At 46.4% G+C, this 22,467-nt stretch overlaps 1 protein-coding gene across 1 annotated transcript in view; it reads left to right on the top strand.

The window, feature by feature from the left end:
- EFCAB6 (EF-hand calcium binding domain 6) overlaps positions 1–22,467 on the top strand; it is a 177,931-nt gene that overhangs the window by 90,082 nt on the left and 65,382 nt on the right. The window contains 3 exon segments of the mRNA XM_033404957.2: positions 5,601–5,833; positions 16,822–16,918; positions 22,096–22,214. Coding sequence (XP_033260848.2) covers positions 5,601–5,833; positions 16,822–16,918; positions 22,096–22,214 — 449 coding nt within the window.

Raw genomic sequence — 22,467 nt, 5'->3', positions numbered from 1 at the left:
GTGCTGGTTAGCAGGGCCGGGTGGCCATCGCCCGCTGCTGCCTTTGTCCTGCGGCCTCACCCATGGCAGCCCAGGCCCCTTGCTCTGGCCCCTCCCCGCCTGTCTCCTCCCAACTCTCCTTTCCCCTGGGGACACGGGGAGGCCAAGCTCCCTGCTGGCGCCACCGCCTTCCTACGTTAATTATCAGTGTAGCTTGGTTACGGCGCTCAGATGTCCCGTATTTCCTAAGATGGTCTTTATTTTAAATAGTTAACTAAAAACGTTCACCAACACCCACCCATCCTGCAAAGAACTTATAACCTAGTAGATAAGACAAAGACGTGAACCCCTAATTGCCAGGGTTTGCGTGATACAGACTCGGGTGCTGGTTATATCCAGGTTCCTGGGGGGCTGCTCGTTGCCCTCACGCGTATATGTAAACAGGATAAGGAGTGTGTCTATTTTTTTTAAATAAATTTATTCATTTTATTTATTTATTATTTTTGGCTGCGTTGGGTCTTCGTTGCTGCGCGCGGGCTTTCTCTAGTTGCAGAGAGTGGGGGCTACTCTTCATTGCGGCACACGGGCTTCTCATTGCAGTGGCTTCTCTTGTTGCAAAGCACGGGCTCTAGGCGCGCGGGCTTCAGTAGTTGTGGCACACGGGCTCTAGAGCGCAGGCTCAGTAGTTGAGGTGCACGGGCTTAATTGCTCTGCGGCATGTGGGATCTTCCCGGAGCAGAGATCAAGCCTGTGTCCCCTGCACTGGCAGGCAGATTCTTAACCACTGAGACACCAGGGAAGTCCCAAAGACTGTGTATTGATTGTTGAGTGGGAAGGTACCGTCACTTTATTTCTTTTATTGAGCTCCTATTCATGAGAAATTCTTGAATCTCTCTGTCCATCAATAATGAAGAAACGATTTTGTATTAGTTGAAAATGCTATTAATCCTGCTGCTGCTGTTGTCTGCCCAGCGATTTTGTAGCCAGATGAGTCCATCTCAGCACAGTTAGGTTTACGGACAACAGCACAGTTGAGTAAGGCAGCCTCAACCTCATAGCCCAGGCCAAAGACCACGAACAGTCGAAGGAGATAATTCATTGTGACCAAACAAGGGGCGTCCCCCGTCCCTGACTATGGTGAGGAAAGCAGGCACAGAGACCCCCTGGGTGACCTGGGGACATGACCTGGGGACAGGTTCCTGTGGCCCTTGTGGGTTCACCTTCAACCTCACCCTCTAGACAGCATCCGTGCAGGTTCAGGCGCATGTCTGTGAAGTCATGTATATTTTAAAAAAACAAGCAGGATCAAAGTCCCCACACAAATAGGGTCTCCTATACATATGCTTCTGCCGCTGCATTTTTCACTTCACAATCTGTCCTGGACACCTGACCTTGCAGGGTGATCCCAACACGCAGCTCTGGTCAGAGTGTCCCCTTTCTCTTAGGATGAGCCCAGGTCCTGCCTGGCTGGTCTGCAGCCCCTCTCTGGCCCCTCTCGACCCCCCTTCTCCTCCCGTCACACTCCGGCCAGCACCCAGCCTCCCCTTCCTGGCCTTGCACATCCTACTCCTTTGCCTGGACTGTCATTCCTCTCTCTGTGACCAGCTAACTCCTAGCAAAGCGCTGGTCCTTCTTAAGTTCTTGGTCCTCCCTCCGGCCCTTCAGACCTGCTGGGAGGTCTGCTGCTGTCCACTCACCTTCCGGCATGCAATGTGGGGGACTTGTAATTCCATGAGACGTCAAGGCACGATAACACAACTGGCTACCACGGTGCGCGCCATGCAAATAGGTGTTTGTTGAATGTATAAGAGAATTCACTTTACATGCCAGGCAGTGAACCTACACGGCCTCAGTTGTTTCAGTCCCCACAACTAGCCTATCAAGTAGGCGCTAGCGTTCCCATTTTATAGATGAAGAAACGGAGGGTCAGAGATGGGGAGAGACTTCCCCGAAGCCACATACCTAGTAAATGTCGTAGCCAGGAATTGAAATAATATCCTTTTCACTCCAACATGTATTGGCTCCAATAAAATTAGGAGTCTTCATGCTGGGAAGTCAAAGACTGAGATTCAGGGAATGAGTAAATGTTTTAAATTTGTGAAGATTATAAATATGGGTTTCCATGGCATCTAGATTGTCCCTGTAGTCCAGCAATTAGGGCTGCGTCAGAGCACTTCTCCCCCCCCCCCCCGGCCTTTTGCTGCACTTATCACGCTGACGTGCTGTCATTTGCTTACACATCTTTCTTCCCTACTGGACGGAGAATCTTGATGTCAGGGGCCAGTTATCAGTACGTCCCTGTACCTAGCAGGGTGCTTGGTGAATCGTAGGTACCCAGGAAATAGCTGCTGCATCGTTCATACCCAGCCTCACTCCACGGATGTTTCTTAAGCACTGCTCTCTGGACTGGAGCTGTCACGAGGAATGGATCAGAGCCCACGTTTACCTTTAGGGGTGGAGCAGACAGCACGTGAGTCTCCAGAGTGTCAGGTGGTGAAACGGGCTAGGAAGAGAAATAAAGCAGGGTGAGAGGCCGGAGACCCATCAGGGTGGTGCCCTTGTACAGAGGGGACAGGAAATGCCTCCCTGGAGAGGTGGCATTCAGGCAGAGACCAAAGGCCCAGCAGGTCTGGTGGAGAATCCCTGGAGTGCCGGAGGCAGGCTTGGCATGTTCCAACAGCAGCAAGTAGCTTTCGGCTCTCGGCTCGGAGGAGGCCAAGGTGCAACTTTCTTCAGTTGTCCCGAATCCGGGTTCATCTGACACCAGCCGCCTCCACCATGCTGCCCAAGTTTGACCCCAAGAAGATCAAAGTCGTGTACCTGACAGAGTCGTGCACCCCCCCCAAAAAAAAACCCAGCAAGGGTGAGCGGGGAGGAGATGAGGGCAGAGGGGTAGGGGGCTGGGGCCACAGTCAGGATTGAGGATTGGACCCCGAGTGCCGTGGGTGGAGCAAAGGAGCGATGTGCACTGGGTTGAGCTGTGCAGGTATCACTGGCTGCTGTGAGAATAGGGGGCTGGGCGAGGGTGGGAGCCGGGAAGCCCAGGAGCCTTGGGTCCGGGTGGAGGCAATGGAAGTGGGAGAAGTGAAGCTCTGAACCCATGGCTGTGTGGGCAGATTGGATGCGGGGTGTGAGGCAAAGGGAGGACCCGGGGACGCTCCCTAGGTTTGCGGTCTGAGCAACAGAAAGAAGACGCTGCCACTTCTTGAGCTGGAAGGACCCGGAGGACAAGCGGGAAGGACCCGGAGGACGAGCTGGAAAGACCCGGAGGACGAGCTGTGAAGGACCCAGAGGACGAGCGGGAAGGACCCGGAGGACGAGCGGGAAGGACCCGGAGGACGAGCTGGAAGGACCCGGAGGATGAGCGGGAAGGACCCGGAGGACAAGCTGTGAGGGACCCGGAGGACTAGCGGGAAGGACCCGGAGGATGAGCTGTGAGGGACCCGGAGGACGAGCTGGAAGGACCCGGAGGACGAGCGGGAAGGACCCGGAGGACGAGCGGGAAGGACCCGGAGGACGAGCTGGAAGGACCCGGAGGACGAGCTGGAAGGACCTGGAGGATGAGCGGGAAGGACCCGGAGGACAAGCTGTGAGGGACCCGGAGGACGAGCGGGAAGGACCCGGAGGATGAGCTGGAAGGACCCGGAGGACGAGCTGGAAGGACCTGGAGGATGAGCGGGAAGGACCCGGAGGATGAGCTGTGAGGGACCCGGAGGACGAGCGGGAAGGACCCGGAGGACGAGCGGGAAGGACCCGGAGGACGAGCGGGAAGGACCCGGAGGACGAGCGGGAAGGACCTGGAGGATGAGCTGGAAGGACCCGGAGGATGAGCTGGAAGGACCCGGAGGACGAGCTAGAAGGACCCGGAGGACGAAGCTGTGAGGGACCCGGAGGACGAGCTAGAAGGACCCGGAGGATGAGCTGGAAGGACCCGGAGGACGAGCTAGAAGGACCCGGAGGACGAAGCTGTGAGGGACCCGGAGGACGAGCTAGAAGGACCCGGAGGACGAGCTGGAAGGACCCGGAGGACGAGCTGGAAGGACCCGGAGGACGAAGCTGTGAGGGACCCGGAGGACGAGCTAGAAGGACCCGGAGGACGAGCTGGAAGGACCCGGAGGACGAGCTGTGAGGGACCCGGAGGACGAGCTGTGAGGGACCCGGAGGACGAGCGGGAAGGACATGGGGGACGAGCTGGGTCTAGCGTGGGCCAGGAGTTTGATTTCGGCCTTGCTTGTTTTGACATCCAAGGGGAGTTACCTCACAGCCTTTGGAGACGGGGGTTTGGAGGCGTGCGAGGGCTTGGAGCTGTGACGTGGAGGGAATCAGCAGCACAGAGATGGGCCTGCAGCCCCGGCCGGCTGTGCTCCTGGGGAAGAGGCCGCTGGACAGTGGCGTCTCTGAGAGGTAGGGGCAGCCCTTGAAGTCGGTTCCCACCGTATTTAGTGCAGTGATTGCATGTGTCAGTGCTGAGTAATTTTTGGTGAAAGAAGAAGTGAGCGAGTACAGATAGATCTTGCCACAAAATCCCAGAAGGTTTGAAGTGGACACTCGAGTCATGGCAGGGCTTGCCTTACATGACCTCTGTGGAGGGTCCTGGGACGTGAAGGTACAGGCGGGGCCTCCGAAGTGCCCAGAGACATCCGTGGGTGGGACTGCCTCAGGGGCTGATGGCAACAGGGGTTCTGCGGCCACAGCAGCTGCAGCTCTCCTAGCCTGAGACAGGATCGTTGGCGGGGGCCGCAGGGCGTTGGCCCGGACAGACCTGCTTCAGATCCCGCTGCCGGGCACTTGCTGTCCGACCTCGGGCAGCGGTAATAGTAACAACATTTTAGAGCGCTTAGGAAACCTGTCAGTCACCTCCTAAGTGCTTCACCTCGTTAGCACATTCAATCCTCACAACCACCCCGGATCCCGTTACACATGAGAAGCCTGGCAGGGTTAAGTCTTTTGCCCTTGGTCACTCTGCTAGTAGCCAGCAGAGCTGAGCTTTGAAACTAGGCAACCCGCCTCCAGTGTGTGCCCTGAGCTGTGCAGCCTGGCCTCGACCACAAGTTCCCTGCAGGCCTCTGTTTCCCCATCTGTAAAATGGGAATCACCGCCCTCGTGCAGCACGACCTGCAGACACAGAGGCAGATTTCAGGCGGGGCCTTCAGCACAGGCATCAAAACAGGGCCCAGCCTCTGGGCGGCAACTCAGGGTGAGATCAGCACAGCACTGGCTTTCCCGTGGACAGAAGTTGCCAGACATTATGAAAGTGGTATAAAAACTTGAGGGCAAGATTTTTATATGTCCTGGAAAGCTCCAGCGTACTCATTCTTACTTCTGGTACTAGAAGTACCGGTCCCAGAAGCCGAGGGAGCAGAAGGGAAAGAAACACCTTTCTTGTCCCTTTTCCTGAACTCTTTGCATTAAAAGAGGGTACCTGAGGACATAGTTCATCATTTCCCGGGGAGAGCAAATCATGGCAAGGATATTCGCGGAGCAGTGAAATCTCCAAAATGCCAAGTCGAAACACGATTCCTTCCTCACTTTGGAGATGAGTCCACGGCGTGGGGGGCAGGGGTGGGGGGATGACGTCAGGTTCTGGGGGACAGGCTTTGACGCTGCGTTTTTGACTCTAGGACCCCTACGCGGCCTTCTTTAAGATGGACTCGGACAGGGATGGCATCGTCACCATGCACAACCTTCATCAGCTGCAGCACCTGCTCTTCAACCTGAAGGACGAGGATTTCGAGCGATTCCTGGGCCTTCTTGGCTTGAGGCTCAGCGTCACGTTAAATTTCCACGAATTTCGAAATTTGTGTGAGAAGAGACCGTTCAGAATAGAAGACACCGCGCCTCAGAGACTCATTAGGTAGGAGAGCAGCATGGGCCAGCATTAACGCCGTGTCCACACACGGGTGCAGATGATGGAGTTGCCCCCCAGGAGCTGTTTATTTTGTCTTTTCCTTAGTTCAAGAAAAATCACATTCAGAATTACAGTGTAGAAAGACTAGAAAATGCAGATACAGGTTAGAAGATACACCTGATCTAAGCACCTGTGAGCGTCATTTTTGTATTTCAAAGTGTATCATCCTGGTCTTGTTGTTTTGCACATAAATATATACATATCTGTTTTTCTTTTTATGAGCCTTGGGTCAGATATATACACGTGTTGCTCAGCCTTCCAAGACATTTGGGGACACCGTATGCAGAGGGAGGTGCGGTGCTTGTCAGGAGAACACGTGGACTTCCTCCAGGCCTGAGACGTTAACCTGGGCAGTAGGTGTGAACTGGGGAAGCACAGAACACCTTATGGTAACTGATGGATACTGAGTGTCATTTCAGTCTTTTTTCTATGTGCATAAATACACACATATACTTGTATAGTTTTCTTTTTATAAATTTGGGCTCAGCCGTGCCAGCTGCTTTGGGAGGTGCGAGGACCCCTTCCAGCCCTTTCCTAGTCAATGCTCCCCACCAGACCCCCGGCCACCCAATGCTGGCCTCACTCACGGTAGGAAAATCTCTGCGTCCAGCTGAGCTGTGACTCCATTTGACTCCTTGGCTTCTCTCAGTAAGAGCATCTGCTCCTTGAAGCGGTAGTGGGTTCCCATCTTACCGGGACGTGTCACAGTCTGCTCTCCATTGAGATCTGTTGACAGGCATGAATGAAGTAGCCATTCAGCCACTCCTTTACCAATTATTAGAAGTACACTATTAATATTTTTTGAAACGTTACCATCCACTGCATTTGCTGCTACAGTGATACAACGCAGTAGTGGCATCCACTGGGTCCTTCTGCCCTTGAGGTACTCCCAGCCCCCAGGGGCTATAGGCAAGTGCCCCTTCCACCCGGCAAGGGCAGCCCCTGGAAGGGGGAACCCCCAGAAGCCCCTGTCACTGAGCCAGACTTTGTGGCACTTGGCTAGGCTGCAGAGGCCCTCTGATCTTGCACTTTAATTTTCCCCTCTGAATTTGCTGGTTTTATTTTGTCTATACTTAAAAAGCCAGTGAGAAAGAAAACGACTGTAGTCTCTTTCTAAGTGAAACGATCATGTCACACGTGAGTTGAACACCTGCTTCCAATTGCTCCATTTATGAGGAGCTTTAATATGAGACTTGATTGCTTAATGTTAAAACAAAGCACAAAAATATCCTTCAGAAAGAACTTTCTGGAGAATGTATGCAGAATGGATATGGAAAATTTCAACCACAAAGCGCAATCTTCCCATCCAAATGATTCCACCTTCTTAGTTGTATTATTTGTTCATTCATCACACATTTACTGAGGGTCTGCTGTGTGCTCAGTGTCGCCCCAGGACTCAGAGGTACAAAGATGGATGAGATGAACACTCCCTTTGAGGGGCTCGGGGCTGAACTGCGACACGTACAAAAATAAAGAAATAGAAGGATGTCTGAAGTGCCACAGGGAGGCAAGAGGCTAAGCCTGCTTGAGGTGCACAGAAAAAGCAGGACATTTCAGTTGGGTCTTGAGGTGTGAGTAGGAGTTCGTCTGGTGCAGGTTACCAGACTGTGGTTCAAGGCCAGGGAACAGCATTTGCAAAACCACAGAGGTGGGAGTGTGGAGCACATTGAGGGAATGGGGAGAGGATGCGTATTCAGAAGTGGCATGCACAGTGGGAGAGGAGGCCTCGAGATGCAGGAGGGCCAGATGTGACGGGGCTCGAGTGCCAGGCTTGGTCAGTAGGCAGGAGAGGATTTTATGCCGTGGAGTGTGTGGGTCACATTGTGCCATAGAAACATCCTTCAGCAGCCCCAGAGTAGAGGATGGATATAGAGGAAGCGGTGGGTTCCAGGGAGACCCAGCTTGGGCTCCAAGGGTCTGGTGGAGAGCGAGCTTTGAGACCCCAACCAAGGCACTGCTTTAGAAAGCCAAGCCTTCCCATGGCCGGACCCCATACCTGTGTTTCATGAAGGTATATCTTTCCATACCCCACAGCCCTTTAAGGAGGCATCACCTCCTGCCTTTGCAGTTGAAGGAATTGGGGCCTAGAGAAAAGTTACTGACTTGTCCAAAAGGACCCAGGTGATGGGGCGGTGGACAGAGATTGGAACCCAGGATGCCTCTGGGGAGGGGCCCCTTCCTCTGCCTGGAGAGCTCAGCCTCTTTCACCCTCCCCAGCCTCACTCTCCACCAGCCAAACCTAGATGCCTTGCCTTATTGGAAGCCATCCTGCCCTCTCAGTGGGGCCCCTCTGCCTTCCGGGCCTTCACTTTCCACCTGCATCATCAAAATGCACTACTTCTGAAAACTTTGAAGGTTCATAATTTTGTCAAAGAGAGGAAGACCATTTCGTTTGCTTCATAACTGCACATCATTTTAAAATGTGTAAATACCAGTCAGAGTGATTGGTCCAATGACCTGTTTCATTTACACCATCTATTCCCTCCCAATCTATTCCCTTGTTTAAAACACACGGGCCTTGTCCATTTATCTACTGACAACCCACATCAAGTACATTTTGGTACATGTACATCATCAGAGATGAAAGAATACTGTCAAGTGTCCTTTTAGCAGAATTAGATGGTCAGCTTCTTGTCACAAAATATTGTACGATCCAGTCGTTCCTGATGAATGACTAACTAAATGAAAATAACAAATTTCCTTGTTGTTCTTAGACACGTATCACTTACTCAGTCATCAAGAGATTTGGCTTATATGATCAAGTTCACCATCATCTTCTGGATCATCTAATAATTGTGAAACATTTCCTGATCTCAGTTTTCTTCCCTTTGCCACTTGCGCATGAAATAAGAATTCTCAATTTTCAACTACATTCAGTGAAAGCTAACATAAGACGACAAGGATGGTGTCACTGTCTTCTTTCTATCTTCTTGAAAGATGCTGTTACACTTTGAGCAGTGCAATCAGAAAACTGAAGGATGATGTAATAGTGGTGATTCATTTCAATATTGTATCATCCTGCTAGGAGATGCCATCATTTTTTGTTTTCTTCTTATTATTTAGTCTCCTTTTTTTTAGCATAGCTGGAAATAATTAATGAGCAATGATTGAATATTTCTTAGAATAATGAAATAGATCTAGTATGATTAAATCAAGATCACTAAGATCCCATGATCTATCATATTCTAAGAGGTTTCAATGGACCCACATGGTAATTGCAAGATAGGAGTTTTATTTCATAAAGAAAATAAATACATTTTTTGTTCTTTTTTGGAAGACCTCTAAGAAAGAATAAAAGTCATGATGCCACTCTTCTATTTTCTCGATCATACAGAATCACTATTTCTTCTTTAAATATTTGATAAAATTCACCAGTGAAATCATCAGGTCCTTGAGTTTCCTTTGTCAGAAGAATTTTAACCACAAATCTAATTACTTTAATAGTTATAGGATCATTCAGGGTTTCTATTGCTTCTTGACCGAGTTTTAGTAATTTTTGTCTTTTAAACTATTGGTCCGTTTCATCTAAGTTGTTAAATTCATAAAAATGAAGTTGTTCATAGTATTCCCTTACTATTCTTTTAATATCTGTGGGGTCTTTAGTGATGTCCCTTTTTTCATTTCTTGTATTGGTAGTTGATGTCTTCTCTCATTTGTTCTTGATTCATTTAGCTGAAGGTTCATCAATTTTATTGATATTTTCAAAGAACCAGCTTTATGTTTCATTTCTTTTTCTCTATTGTTTTTCTGTTTCGATTTCATTGATTTCTATTCTTTACTATTTTCTCCTTTCTTCTTGCTTTAAGTATACAGTTGATCCTTGAACAACACAGGGGTTAGGGGCGCCAACCCCCTGCACAGTCAAAAATCTGTGTATAGCTTTTGACTCCCCCCAAACTTAACTACTAACAGCTTACTGTTGACTGGAAGCTTACCAATAACATAAAGTCAATCAACACATATTTTGTATGTTATATGTATTACATACTGTATTCTTACAATAAAGCAAGCTAGAGAAAAGAAAATGTTATTAAGAAAGTCATAAGAAACTTATATATACTACCAAATGTAAAATAGATAGGTAGTGGGAAGCAGCCACATAGCACAGGGAGATCAGCTCAGTGCTTTGTGACCACCTAGAGGGGTGGGATAGGGAGGGTGGGAGGGAGACGCAAGAGGGAGGGGATATGGGGATATATGTATATGTATAGCTGATTCACTTTGTTATAAAGCAGAAACTAACACACCATTGTAAAGCAATTGTACTCCAATAAAGATGTTAAAAAAAAGGTCATAAGAGAGAGAAAATACATTTATAGTACTGTATTTATCAATACTGTAAGTTTACATTGTCTTTTACAAGATAAATCATCTGTCTGTCAGTACCCATATCAATATTGTCTCATATGGTACAAAACACTGCAGGCGTCATACATTTTGGTGTGTAACTCTGGACATCAAAACTGGAAAGATAATGTGAAAAAGAAATTCATATTTGTTGAGAGGTATAATGAGGCATGCATTGTTAACAAAGAAGCAGCAGTATTATTGCTTTATGGGAGTGTGGTGTAATCGATATAATTGCTTCATGGTAGCCTAGCCTATACAGTAAAGAATGAATCATAAAATTTTTATAGCATACAGTATTCCAATCATATTCATAATATAGTATTGGAATCGTTACTCTAAAAAAAACCCATTTGCCTGTGATGATAGGCTGATACACAATTTCTCCAATATGAGAGAGAGAGAGAAGCACACTGTACGGTAATATAATTCTTTGAAAGCAAAGTTATAAAACAGGAAGAAAACTAACATATTAATTTTATATTAAATATCACTCACCTTATGCCTATGTAAGGATACACTAGTATCTACGTATATTATATTTTATACATTCATGACATATCTAACTTTTTCTTAATTTTTTTCAATATTTCTAGGCTATGTGGTTAATCTGTGGATTTTTTTCAAATTGTCACAAGCCTACAAAAAATTTTCCAATATATTTATTGAAAAAAATCAGCATATAAGTGGGCTCATGCAGTCCAAACCTGTGTTGTGCAAGGATCAACTGTAGTTTGCCCTCCTTTTATATTTTCTTAAGCTGAAAACTCAGATTTTTTATTTGAATTCTTTCTTTTCTATATGAGCCCTTAATGCTATCAGGTTCCTTGTAGGCACTGATTTAGCTGCATTTCACAAATTTGGATATGTTATAGTGTTTATTTTCATTCAGTTCAAAATATTTTCTAATTTCCCTTTAGACGGTTTCTTGAAACCTTGGATTATTTAGAAGTATGTTTTTTTTTTTTCAAAATATTTCCATGGTTTCCAACTATCTTTCTGTTATTGATTTCTAGTTTAATTCTGTTCCGTTTAGATAACACACTTTGTATGATTTTAATTCTTTTAAATTTGGTAAGGTTCATTTTATGACCCTAGAAATCATCTGTCTTGGTGAACATTCCATGTATCTTGTAAAGAATGTATATTGGCCTGTTGTTGGGTGGAGGGTTCTATAAATGTCAATAAGATCAAGTTGGTTATAGTGTTTAGGTTCTCGCTTATTTTCTATTTGTTCTGTCAATTACTGAGAGAGGAGTGTTGATGTCACCAACAATAATTTTGCATCTGTCTATTTCTCCTTCCATTTTTATCAATTTATGCTTCATGTGTTTTGAAACTCTGAGAAAAAGTATTTTTGTATTTACCATTTCTGCTTCTCTTCTTTTATTTCTCAAGCTCAAAAGTGTCTCACTCTGCTGTCATTTTCCTTCCCCTGAAGAACTTCTTTTAGCATGTCTACTGGAGACAAGTTATCATAGTTTTCCTTCATTGAGCATATCTTTATTGCTCCTTCATTCCTAACAGTTTTTTTTTCTGGATATAGAATTATGGGTAGACAATTCTTTTGTTATAACACTTTAAAAATCTTGTTCCATTGTCTTCTGGCCTCCACAGTTTGTGAGGAGAAATCTCAGTCATTCAAGCGGTTTTCTCTCTGTAATGTGTCATTTGTCTCAGGTCGCTTTCAAGAGTTTTTCTTTAGCTTTGGTTTTCAGTAGTTTTAGTATGATGTGTTTGAGCATGATTTTCTTTGAGTTTATCTTTTTTGAGGTTTGCTGAACTTCCTGAATCTGTAAATTTGTTTTTCCATCAAATTTGGGCAGGTTTCAGCTATTATTTCCTGAAGTTTTAAATTTTTTTCTGTACCAATCTTTTTCTCTTCTCCTTTCAGTACTCCAGTGACATGGGTGTTAGACCTTTTGTTTTTGTATCACAGGTCTCTCTATCATAGTCCTTGGAGATATATTCTTTCTTTTTCCTCTGTTGATCAGATTCGATTATTTCTAGTCATCTATTTTCAAGTTCACTGACTCACTCCTCTGTCATCTCCATTCTGTCCTTGAGCCAATCCAGTGAAAATTTTATTTCAGTTGTTGTTTTTTCCAGTTCTAAAGTTTCCACTTGGTTCTTTTTTTTTGACTGCAATTTCTTTGCTCAGAACTGGTCTTTCCATTTATTTTAAGAATGTGTACTCTTACTTCATGGTTATAATAACTGCTTTAAAATATGATAATTTCAACATCTGGGTCATCTTGGAGTTGGTGCTTGCTGTCTTTTATCTTGAAAATTGTTGGGATTTTCCTGGTCCTCTGTATATTGAGTAATTTTGGACTGTGTCATGGACATTTTTAATGTTGTGTTGTGACACTCTGGTCCTGTTAACATCCTCGGTAATGCGTTGACTGATTGATCTTTTTTAGGCAGGCAATCAATCCATTTAGTTTCAGAGTGCAAGTCCTGACCTGCCTTCTGTGGTTTCAACATCGGTTCAGTTTTCAAAGCCATTGTAGCTCTATCAGCTGAGCCCATGAGTGCAGCACGCAGGAGACAGTCTTAACTACACTGTAGTAAAGTTCTCAAAGCTTTCACTGTGCTGCTCTGGGTTAGTTTCACACATGTGCACATCACAGGTGAACCTGGAACTTCCTTCATTCATTTGGGCGTCCCTTTTTCTAGCCCTCTCTATGATTTCTCCCCACACTCTCCAGCACTCAGGGACCCCTTTTTTGTTCTTCTGGTTGGACAATCTTAGGTGTTAGCCATTCTGTGCTACTGAGTGCTTCTCTTGACTGGGTCCCCCTCCAGGCCAACATGGTGAGATAAACACGAGAAAGAGAAGGTAATGTGGATTTCTCCAATCCTCCTTGAGCACAGGGACGCCTTTTACCATCTCCTCTGGTTGGAGAGAAGAATTTCAGTCGTGGGCACCTACTTGGCCAATACTATTGCTGACACCACCATAGAAGTGCACCTTTGTAACTGGGCTTGCCCCAGATCAGGAATGAGACAGTAAAAAGAGACAAGAAAGGGGGGATTCCCCCATGCTCTTTGTACTTCAGGGGCTCAACTTCCTAGTTCTTCGGTCAGAAAAACAGACTTTCTTTTGGAGATTTTTCTGTCCATATCCACTGCACAGTTCCAGAATTAGGACTGCCTTTAAGCAGCCCTTAAGTTGGAAATATGGGAGGAAAAAAGCCCGTGAACCTCACCATGATGTAAGTCATTCTTCAAGTTTTGATTTCCCTCTCCATAAGCCTCCTATTATTTACTTTTTACTGTCTCTTCAGAGAGTTGCTTTTTGTATTCTGTCTAGAGTTTTTGGTTGTAACCAGTGGAAGAGACAGGATGAAGTAAGTATGTGTGTCTGCTCCACCTTAACTGGGTCATCACTCATGCCTCAAGGAGTCCCTGCTCTCTGGTCTTCTTGGCTGAAGTGCCCCGGACCCCGCCCTGGTCCATCATTCTCAGTCACATTCAGTAGCTGAAGTTGTCTGATTCACTTATTTTTCCATGTGTTTGCTGCACATTCCTGCCATCACAGGATGAGCTCCTTGAGGACGTGGGTTCTGTTCACCATGCTCAGCATTGTGTTTGTAGGACTTAGAGCAGCACATTGTGTGTATTTGTGACTGACAGTCTGGCTGATAGGAAGGCTGGATCTGACTGATTGTCAAGATCTAAAGAGGCAGACAATAGGAGAGAAGATAAGTAACTTCTGGAAAAGGCCACAGAAAAACCTTCCAATCTCTCTAGAGGAGACAAGGATATAAAATGGTACAGAGGAGAAATGAATGGGAAATAGGTAGGAGCTCCTGGTTTGAGCACGGGTCACTAAGAAAAAAATCCAGCCTCATAGCCTGGAAAAGGAATTGGGTAGGGAGGCTGCTTGGACATGTGTCTGGACAGTGAGATCAGCTTGAGAGTGAGTTGACTCTGCAGAGACAGAACACACCTCTCAGGATCTCCATCCTTCTGAGGGAAGCCCAGGTGCGTCCTCTGGGTTCAGACAGGATTTACGAGGCCCCTAACGGTGAAGGCAGGGGAATAGGCCTCGTGAGGACCTACAGTCCTTTTAAACAATAGTTGTGAAAATGCAACATAATCCACCCAACCTTCCAAAACCTTAGTGGTAAAGTAACGATAGAAGATTAGACTGCTTCATCTTTGGATCCTTTTCCACCCTTGAAATTCCATGATTCTGTGAAGTCCGGTAGACAGTGGAGACGGAACGGAGAAGCACGTGAGGTTACCGTGCTCATGGCACAGAAGTGTGGGCAAACAGCATCCAGGTGGCAGCTGGGGACAGGAGCGGGGATGACCTCTCAGAAGAGTACATAAGCTTTGGGGTGGAAGGAGAGAGGAGTGGTCGAGGGGCAGGCAGAGAGGGAGAGTCACTCACTGAGGGCACACGTTTGCCAGGTGGTGGGTGTTCCAACCCATGGTGTCATTTAAAGAGCAGCATCATGACGGTGACTAGAGAGGGGGCGATGGTTAACAGCGTCACACGTTAAGCCAGCAGAGACCCCGGACTTGGTGATATAGAAGCAACTGGTGAATTTAAAGACTGTGTGTATTTGGGGGGGTCTCAGTCAGGGGAGGTGTGCCACCATAGTTCACCTGTGTTCCCCACAAGCTGGCATCTGCCAGGAGAGAAAATGAAAGTGGGCATGACCTCATTTGGTCCATTTCAGCAGCGACATGGGAAGAGGGAGAAGACCCCACCCAGCTGCAGCGGGTCCTCAGCACCTGCCCACTGAGGAAATGCAAGAATTTTTGTTTGCCAAACCACAGGAGTCAAAGTTTATGTAAATCACCAAAGAAGCGCTGGTCTGAATAAGACCCTTTTCGTGTGACACATGGGTCAACAGCACAGTGTGGGCTTCTGGGGTAATGAGGGCCACGGTGTTGTTGGTGATCAGTGCGTACGGAGCACTGTCAGTCATCAGGGGACCTGAGGAGTGGTCCAGGATAGCTGAGACCAGCAGCAGAGTTTCTTAGAAAGGATTTAAAGGAGAAGCCACATGAAGAGCAATGATTACTGCTTAACTTGTTGGTTGCAGTGCTGTGTCCTGCTGTCTGCTTTTAAAATGTAGGACAGTAGTGCGATGTTCCAGGAGGGCCTTCTCTGGGACGCTGCAGGCTTCACCTTCCCCAGGACCTCACACAGTGCCTGGCACTCAGTGGTGCTCAGCAGAACTGCTCCGGTTGAATTGAAATAGACATGTTAAGTGAAAAGAAGATCCTGCGCGTGTAAAAACCATGGGTGGCCCTCACCTCTGTGAAATGTAATATTTAATGGATCCTTTCCTCTGAGGAGTGAAGGTAGAGGGGCTACCAAAACTGTAGCTTCAGACGGAATGACAACGGTGAGAAAGGCTTTCCTCTGGCATGGGAGGGCCCTGAGTTTCAGTGCCAGGATTCCCGGTACTGGCTGTGCAATTTTGGCAGGCGATTTCACCCCTCTAAACCACAGCATCCCCTTTTGCAAACTGGGGTGGCAATGCCAGCACTGCTGTGAAAACCCAGATTCGGTAGTTCCAGCCTGACTGGTCACAGAGCTTGTGGAGGCCACGATTACCCTAAAACCACAGTGCTCCCCACCTGGCATCACATACAAAGGGTCAGCTACAAAGCCGCGTCTTTGGGGATCACATAAACCTTTGACTGTTGCATTTTCTCAACTGGCGGCCTCCTGGTTGACTTTAGATTTTTTTCCTTACGAGCAGCTCACCTGCTGGAGCATGAATAACGCCACTTCTTTAAAAGGGCGACATGGGGCTTGTGTGCTGTCCCCACCCTGGTTTTCCAGGTTCCCTTGAGGGGAAGTTCCTGTGAGGGTCCCTGTGGGGCCTCGCTCAGGTGTCCCCCTTACTCGCCCTCAGGCAAGATGCACTGATCACCCACGTGCCTGTGCGCAAGCGTGGTTCCAAGCAAGGCGACCGCGGAGAAAGCAGTGGCAAAGGGTTTTACAGGGTTTCACGCGCCCCTAATTTGTTTTAGTGATTGGAAGAATCCAGGGCACCCCAAACTCCTTCAGCCACAGTCTTCACTGCGCCCCGTGGAGGCCTAGCCACAGTCTTTTTTTAAAGTGTCCTTGGCGCCCATCGTTCTGTGACTAAACAGAGTTTTGATCATTTTACATCCCATAGACCTAAGCTTTGAACATGAGCTGAGACTGAGTCTGTAGGTCACGTTCCCACAGTGTTCCTGGACTGTTAGCTTTGGTCTGCGTGATCACGCCAACGTGTACGTTCAGAAATAAAAGTTTTTAGTTGTCTTCATCTGAAGACAATGTTATAGTGTGTTTTTTTATCCCTCTGGGAATAAATGAGCCCTTTTTGTTTTGTGAACTGCAGGAAAAGTTGAACAGCATTTATCTGGAAATAAGCAAGTACTCCTAAAATTTAAGATTTCCCTAACATGCAGCTGGGGAAATAAGACTGTATTTTAAGAATTAAGTTAGACCAGATGTGAAATAGCGGACTTTAACGCTATCTTTGAAACAAACCGGGGTAGGAGAATCCCTTGGGAGATTAATGAGTCCATTAAATTTAAACAGATTCTTTTTTTTTTTTTCTTTTAAGACCAAAACAGAAGGTTGCAGATTCAGAACTAGCTTGTGAACAGGCTCATCAGTATCTTGTTACCAAAGCAAAAACCAGATGGTCAGACTTGTCTAAGGTAAGAAAATGATTATTTCCTTAAAAGGAAAGGGAATCGATTTCAATGTTCCAGGATCGTTGTGATGAGGGAGCTATTTTCCATCCAGTCGCTAAGATGGCAAAGCAACTTTGTATAGCAATTTAGGGACTCCTTTTCTTCGTAAAATACTTTTTCAAAATAAATTCTCACATTCAAGGTCAATTGATCTTTAGAAAAATAAGTAATTTTAAGAGTTACATGGACTGAAATTGCTGGCTTTATCTCAGGTTTGATATGAGTTAAAATTTTAAATGAAAAATGTAAGATGCTATCATTCTTGTTTTTACACAGTTATAAACATGCTTTTTAAAGAGGTGTTTCTTCCTGTCTTGCTAAAATTATAGAAAGCATAGTTTGAAGGTGAATACCCTCCATGTGCAATTGTGTAAACTGTGATGATGGTGTCAAGATGGGAAACATACTCTTAACAATGGCAGCTGTACCTGCAGGACAGTAGATCTGAAATGCAAGCGTGGGTCATCCTGAGGTCTAGGATATGGGGTCACCACTTCTCAATGCAACAAGGACACAAAAACTTCATTTAAAAAAGTATTTGTATCCTGCATTACGGAAGTATTTTCACACTATTCTGAAGAATGTCTCCACTTTGTTTCATGTGGTCATTTTCTATCTCTGTCTGCTCTGTCTTGGCCTGTGCCCGATGAGAAGTCCCGCTTTTAAGTCCTGTTAAGCACCCGGGCTGCCTCACAGCCTTGACTGTGCCAGCCCAGGCCGGCAAATCACACTGATCGAGGCCGGGCCAGCCTTCCAGAGCAGTCCTTTGGGTCACACTGATCGAGGCCGGGCCAGCCTTCCAGAGCAGTCCTTTGGGTCACACTGATAGAGGCCGGGCCAGCCTTCCAGAGCAGTCCTTTGGGTTGCGGAGTGCAGGGCAAGCTCTGGATTGTAAGCAGCGGCCACACAGGCCACAGCAGCGCCAGCCTGGCGGGGGGCAGAGCTGGCCACCTGACCGCCTTACCGTGTGCCCGCCCCATCCCTGCTTCTCTCTGGCCTTCAAACTCCCTCAAGCCTATTTAAGAAAAAGCCCCTTCTCCCCAGCGTGCCTCCCCTCTCAGCTGCCCTGCCCTCCTTCCCCTCATGGGAGCAGCCCCGCCCTGTGGTCTGACTCCAGGGACTCCTGAGGGCCACGGCCAGGGCCCTTCGCAGCTTCATCCGACCCCGCTTTGACTTAGCACAGACTCACTGCGCAGGGGTTTGTGCGCCAGGTTCAGTGGTAACCAAGGCCTGTCTGCTTCCGCCTGGCGGAGCTCACGAACCAGGGGAGGTGACAGATTATTAACAAAGCAGATGGGCGCTGGAAGGAGCAGACCTCTGGGAGTGGCCAGAGGCCGTGGAGGCCTTTGTTTCTGCCTTGTTCAGTCCATCCTTCCTGAAACGCCTCCACCCCCGGCGCCACGACACCCTGCAGGGCCCCCTCCCCTCCTGTCCCGGCCTCCTGGCTGGGTGACGTCCTCCCCGTCAGTGTGGACTCTCACTCCACCTCGATTCCATGGCCTCTCGTAGCCACCTTGATGTCGTGCGGGACCCCAAACTATGTGTGGAGGAGGCCTGGGGGCCCCAGGGCGCTGTGCCGCTAAACCAGGAGCCTTGCGTCTATGGGGCAGAGGCCTCCTCCAGCTCTTCTAGGACTGAGCCTGGCGGAGAGAGGACGCGCTTTGTCCAGAATCAAGCATCGTGTCACCTCACTGGCCCCCACAGGACTAAATGATCCTGCGCATGTGGACATCTCTGCCACTCTCTCAGTTTATTTTAACTAAAGCACTGAAGGAATTAGTTCTGAATTCTAAACTGGCAGAAAGTATAATACCTAAATAAGATCAGCAGTATTCCCACCGGACCAACTGGAGATGAGACGGCTGTTCTCACTCGGTGCACCCATCCCAACTCTTCACTTCTGGGTCCCAGCATTTAGAGATGGTGAAGGTGACCAAAGGTGTGGAGTCTCCCTTCTGCCGCATTTCTGTTGGGAATTTGCCAAACAGGACCTGCTAATATCCAAAAGGATGTATTCTCCAGTAAAACCGTGTTTGAACTTGAACAAGGATTCAGCGTTTAGTCATCTAGTGACCTTCACATTGAGTCACGGGGCTCTCCGCTCCCCCATGCGCTGCTGGGGCACCTCCAGCTGCATTCTCAGAAGTACACAGGAGTCGTCCCATTTGGGGGCAGCTTAATATGCTCATTGCTATTTAGGTGTTTTTGGAAAATAAGTTCATTGGTTTCTTCAGCAAACATTTTTTTTTTTTTTTTTTTTTTTGCGGTACGCAGGCCTCTCACTGCCGTGGCCTCTCCCGTTGCGGAGCACAGGCTCCGGACGCGCAGGCTCAGCAGCCATGGCTCACGGGCCCAGCCGCTCCGTGGCATGCGGGATCTTCCCGGACCAGGACACTAACCCGTGTCTCCTGCATCGGCAGGCGGACTCTCAACCACTGCGGCACCAGGGAAGCCCCAGGCCTAACTTTTTTTTTTTTTTTTTTTTTTTTTTTAGGCCTAACTTTTTTAAGCTTAATTGTTTTTTAATTTGTGACGCTACAGTGGAATATAAAAATAATATATATATGTAACTATGTATATGTATGTATATATGCACATTTAACATACATGTTTTATAATATATATGTATTATATGTATAATGTATATGTGTAGTTTAAATAAATGTGTATAATGTGTAGTCACCGTGTATCCCAGATTGTACGCCACCGTGTAACCACCATCCAGATGAAGGAATAGAATGTTAACAGTATCTTAGACCAGGGAGCTACACTTTTTCTGTGAAGGGCAGGACAGTAAATATTTTCGACATTGTGGGTCACAGGGCTCTGTTGGGACTCTCAGACGTCTTACTTTCTTCCCCTCCAGTGGATGTGTAGCAGTAGCTCGTTGCTGTTTTAATTAGCATTTGTTGTTTACTAATGAAATTGGGCATTTTTTCATTTGTTTATTCATTAGTCAGTTTTCTTTATCTGCGAAGTGCCTGCTTGAGACTTTTTTTACAGTTTTCACACTGGCTTGTCTGTCTTTCTTTCCTTGGTCAGTGGGAACGCTTACTTTGGTTTGGCCAGTAGATCTTTGTAAGTGGTAAGTGATGCAGATATCTTCTCTCAGTTTGTGTTCAGTCTTCACCCTTTAAAAAAATTTTTAACTTAATTTTTCTTCCAGTTTATTGAGATATAATTGACAAACAGCACCATACAAGTTTAAGGTGTATGGCATAATGACTTGACTTACGTATATTGTGAAATGATTATCACAATAAGTTTAGTGAACATCTATCATCTCATATAAATATGAAATTAAAGAAATAGAAAAAAATGTTGTGTGTGATGAGAATTCTTAGGTTTTAGTCTCTTAACTTTCGTATATAACATACAGATGTGTCATATATTATATATATGTTATACATACAGCTGTGTTCATTATATTCAGCTGTATTCATGATATTTATCATGTTGTACGTTACATCCCTAGTACTTATTTATCTTAGAACCGGAAGTTTGTAGTACCTGTTGACCACCTTCATCCAATTCCCCCTCCCCGCACCCCTTGCTTTTGGTAATCACAAATCTGATCTCTTTTTCTATGAATTGTTTGTATGCTTGTTTCTTTGTTTTTAGAGTATAATTGACCTAAAACACTATGTTAGTTCCTGTTACACAACAGAGTGATTTTTCTTCTGTTCATTTCAAAATGATCACCAGGATAAGTCTAGTTATGATGTGTCACCACAAAGATATTACTTAGTTATTGACTGTATTCCCCACACTGTAGCTTTCATACCTGTGACTCATTTATTTTGCAACTGGAAGCTTGTACCGCTTAATCGCCCTCACCTATTTCTTTCCTCCTCCCAGCCCCCTCTTCTCTGGTAACCACCTGTTTGTTCTTTGCATCTATAACTCTGTTCCTGTTTTGTTCTGTTTGTTCATTTGTTGTATTTTTTAGATACCACATTGAAGTGCAGCCACACAGTATCTGTCTTTCCCTGTCTGACTTCTTTCAAAAAAGTTTTAGACATTCCTGTGTAGAAGTCTTACAATCATTTATAAGATTTATTCCTCAAACTTTCTATTTTTGATGCTACTGTAAATGTTATTTTTTTTAATTCATTTTCCATGTCTGAGATATAAAAATGTGGATAATTTTATGTATTGATATAGAATCCAGATTTCTTGCCAAAGCCTCTTAGTGTAATAATTTATTTATGGATTCCTTGTATTCTTATATATACAGTCATGTCATTTGTGAATAAATGACAATTGTATTTCTCCCTGCCCTGTTTTTACACCTTTTAACAATTATAACTTGCCTAACTACACTGGCGGGCACCTCCAGTACAATGATGAATAGAGGGCGATAGAGATATTCTTGCCTGGTTCCTGATGTTACAGGGAATGTTTCGTGGTTTCACCATTAGGTATGATGCTCGCAGAGGACTTGGGAGATGGACCCACTGTGTCTCCCTCACAGTGTATTAGAAGGAGGAGCGAATGAGCTATTGTTCGGAAACAATTTAAGACACAGTGGAACGCCCTGTGCTACCTGCTCTTCTAGTCTGTGGTGACAAATCCCCAGATGCCTTTTGCACCCCTCGGGGATATTAAAATGGTACCATACCATCTTGTCACAACAACCAGAGTCTCACGTCCCTCATTTCCCCTCTGACAGACAGCCGGGCAGCCAACTTCGCTGCATCGTGGAGATGATGACCTCAGCAGTGTGGGCTGCGCCTCACTCCCCAGGCTCTGCTTGACTCTTATCTCTAACAGTGTTTGATCCCCAGTTGTGATAACCTCAGCAGTGTGGGCTACGCCTCATTTCCCAGGCTCTGGTTAACTCTTATTTCTAACAGTGTTTGATCCCAAGTTGTTGGTCAGAGAAGAATCCAAGCCACACACCTGAGACCACTCATTACCCAGAAATAAGCCCCTCCTAGGTGTTAACACTTGTTCGTGTTTTGCTCGATCACCTTCTTTAGAGGAATCGGGAGGGTATCTAGGACATAGATTAAAAGGTTTTTAAGCAGGAGGAATGGGAGAAAAATGTCTTAGCTTGTTCCAGATACTGACTATTGAAAAGCTTGTTTACTGTCTGAGCAATTATGCATGTTACTAAATGCCGCCTTGGAATATTGTAGAATTTTATCGAAACCGACAATGAGGGCAACGGCATTCTTCGACGACGGGATGTAAAGAACGCGCTGTATGGCTTTGATATTCCCCTCACACCCAGAGAATGTGAGAAGCTTTGGATGAGGTGAGTGATGTCTGAAGACTGGCTTTTCATTCCGGATGGCCAAATTCAGCACCGGCTTTCGTCACTCCTCAGGGGTCAGGTGGGACCAGGAGTGGTTTTCCTGTGGTTGTATCTGTCCTGTTCCCCCGTAGAAAGAAGCCTTGGCCAACAGGCTGGCCTTCAGGAACATGGGGAGCCAGGTAAACACTTGTCACCAGTATTAAATACTAGACTTGAGAGTTTCGCATTTCCAAGGAACCGGGAGTTCAACCAC

Source organism: Orcinus orca, chromosome 11 (genome assembly GCF_937001465.1).
Source record: "Orcinus orca chromosome 11, mOrcOrc1.1, whole genome shotgun sequence".
NCBI classification, from domain to species: domain Eukaryota; kingdom Metazoa; phylum Chordata; class Mammalia; order Artiodactyla; family Delphinidae; genus Orcinus; species Orcinus orca.
This window is presented reverse-complemented; position numbering and strand designations above follow the sequence as displayed.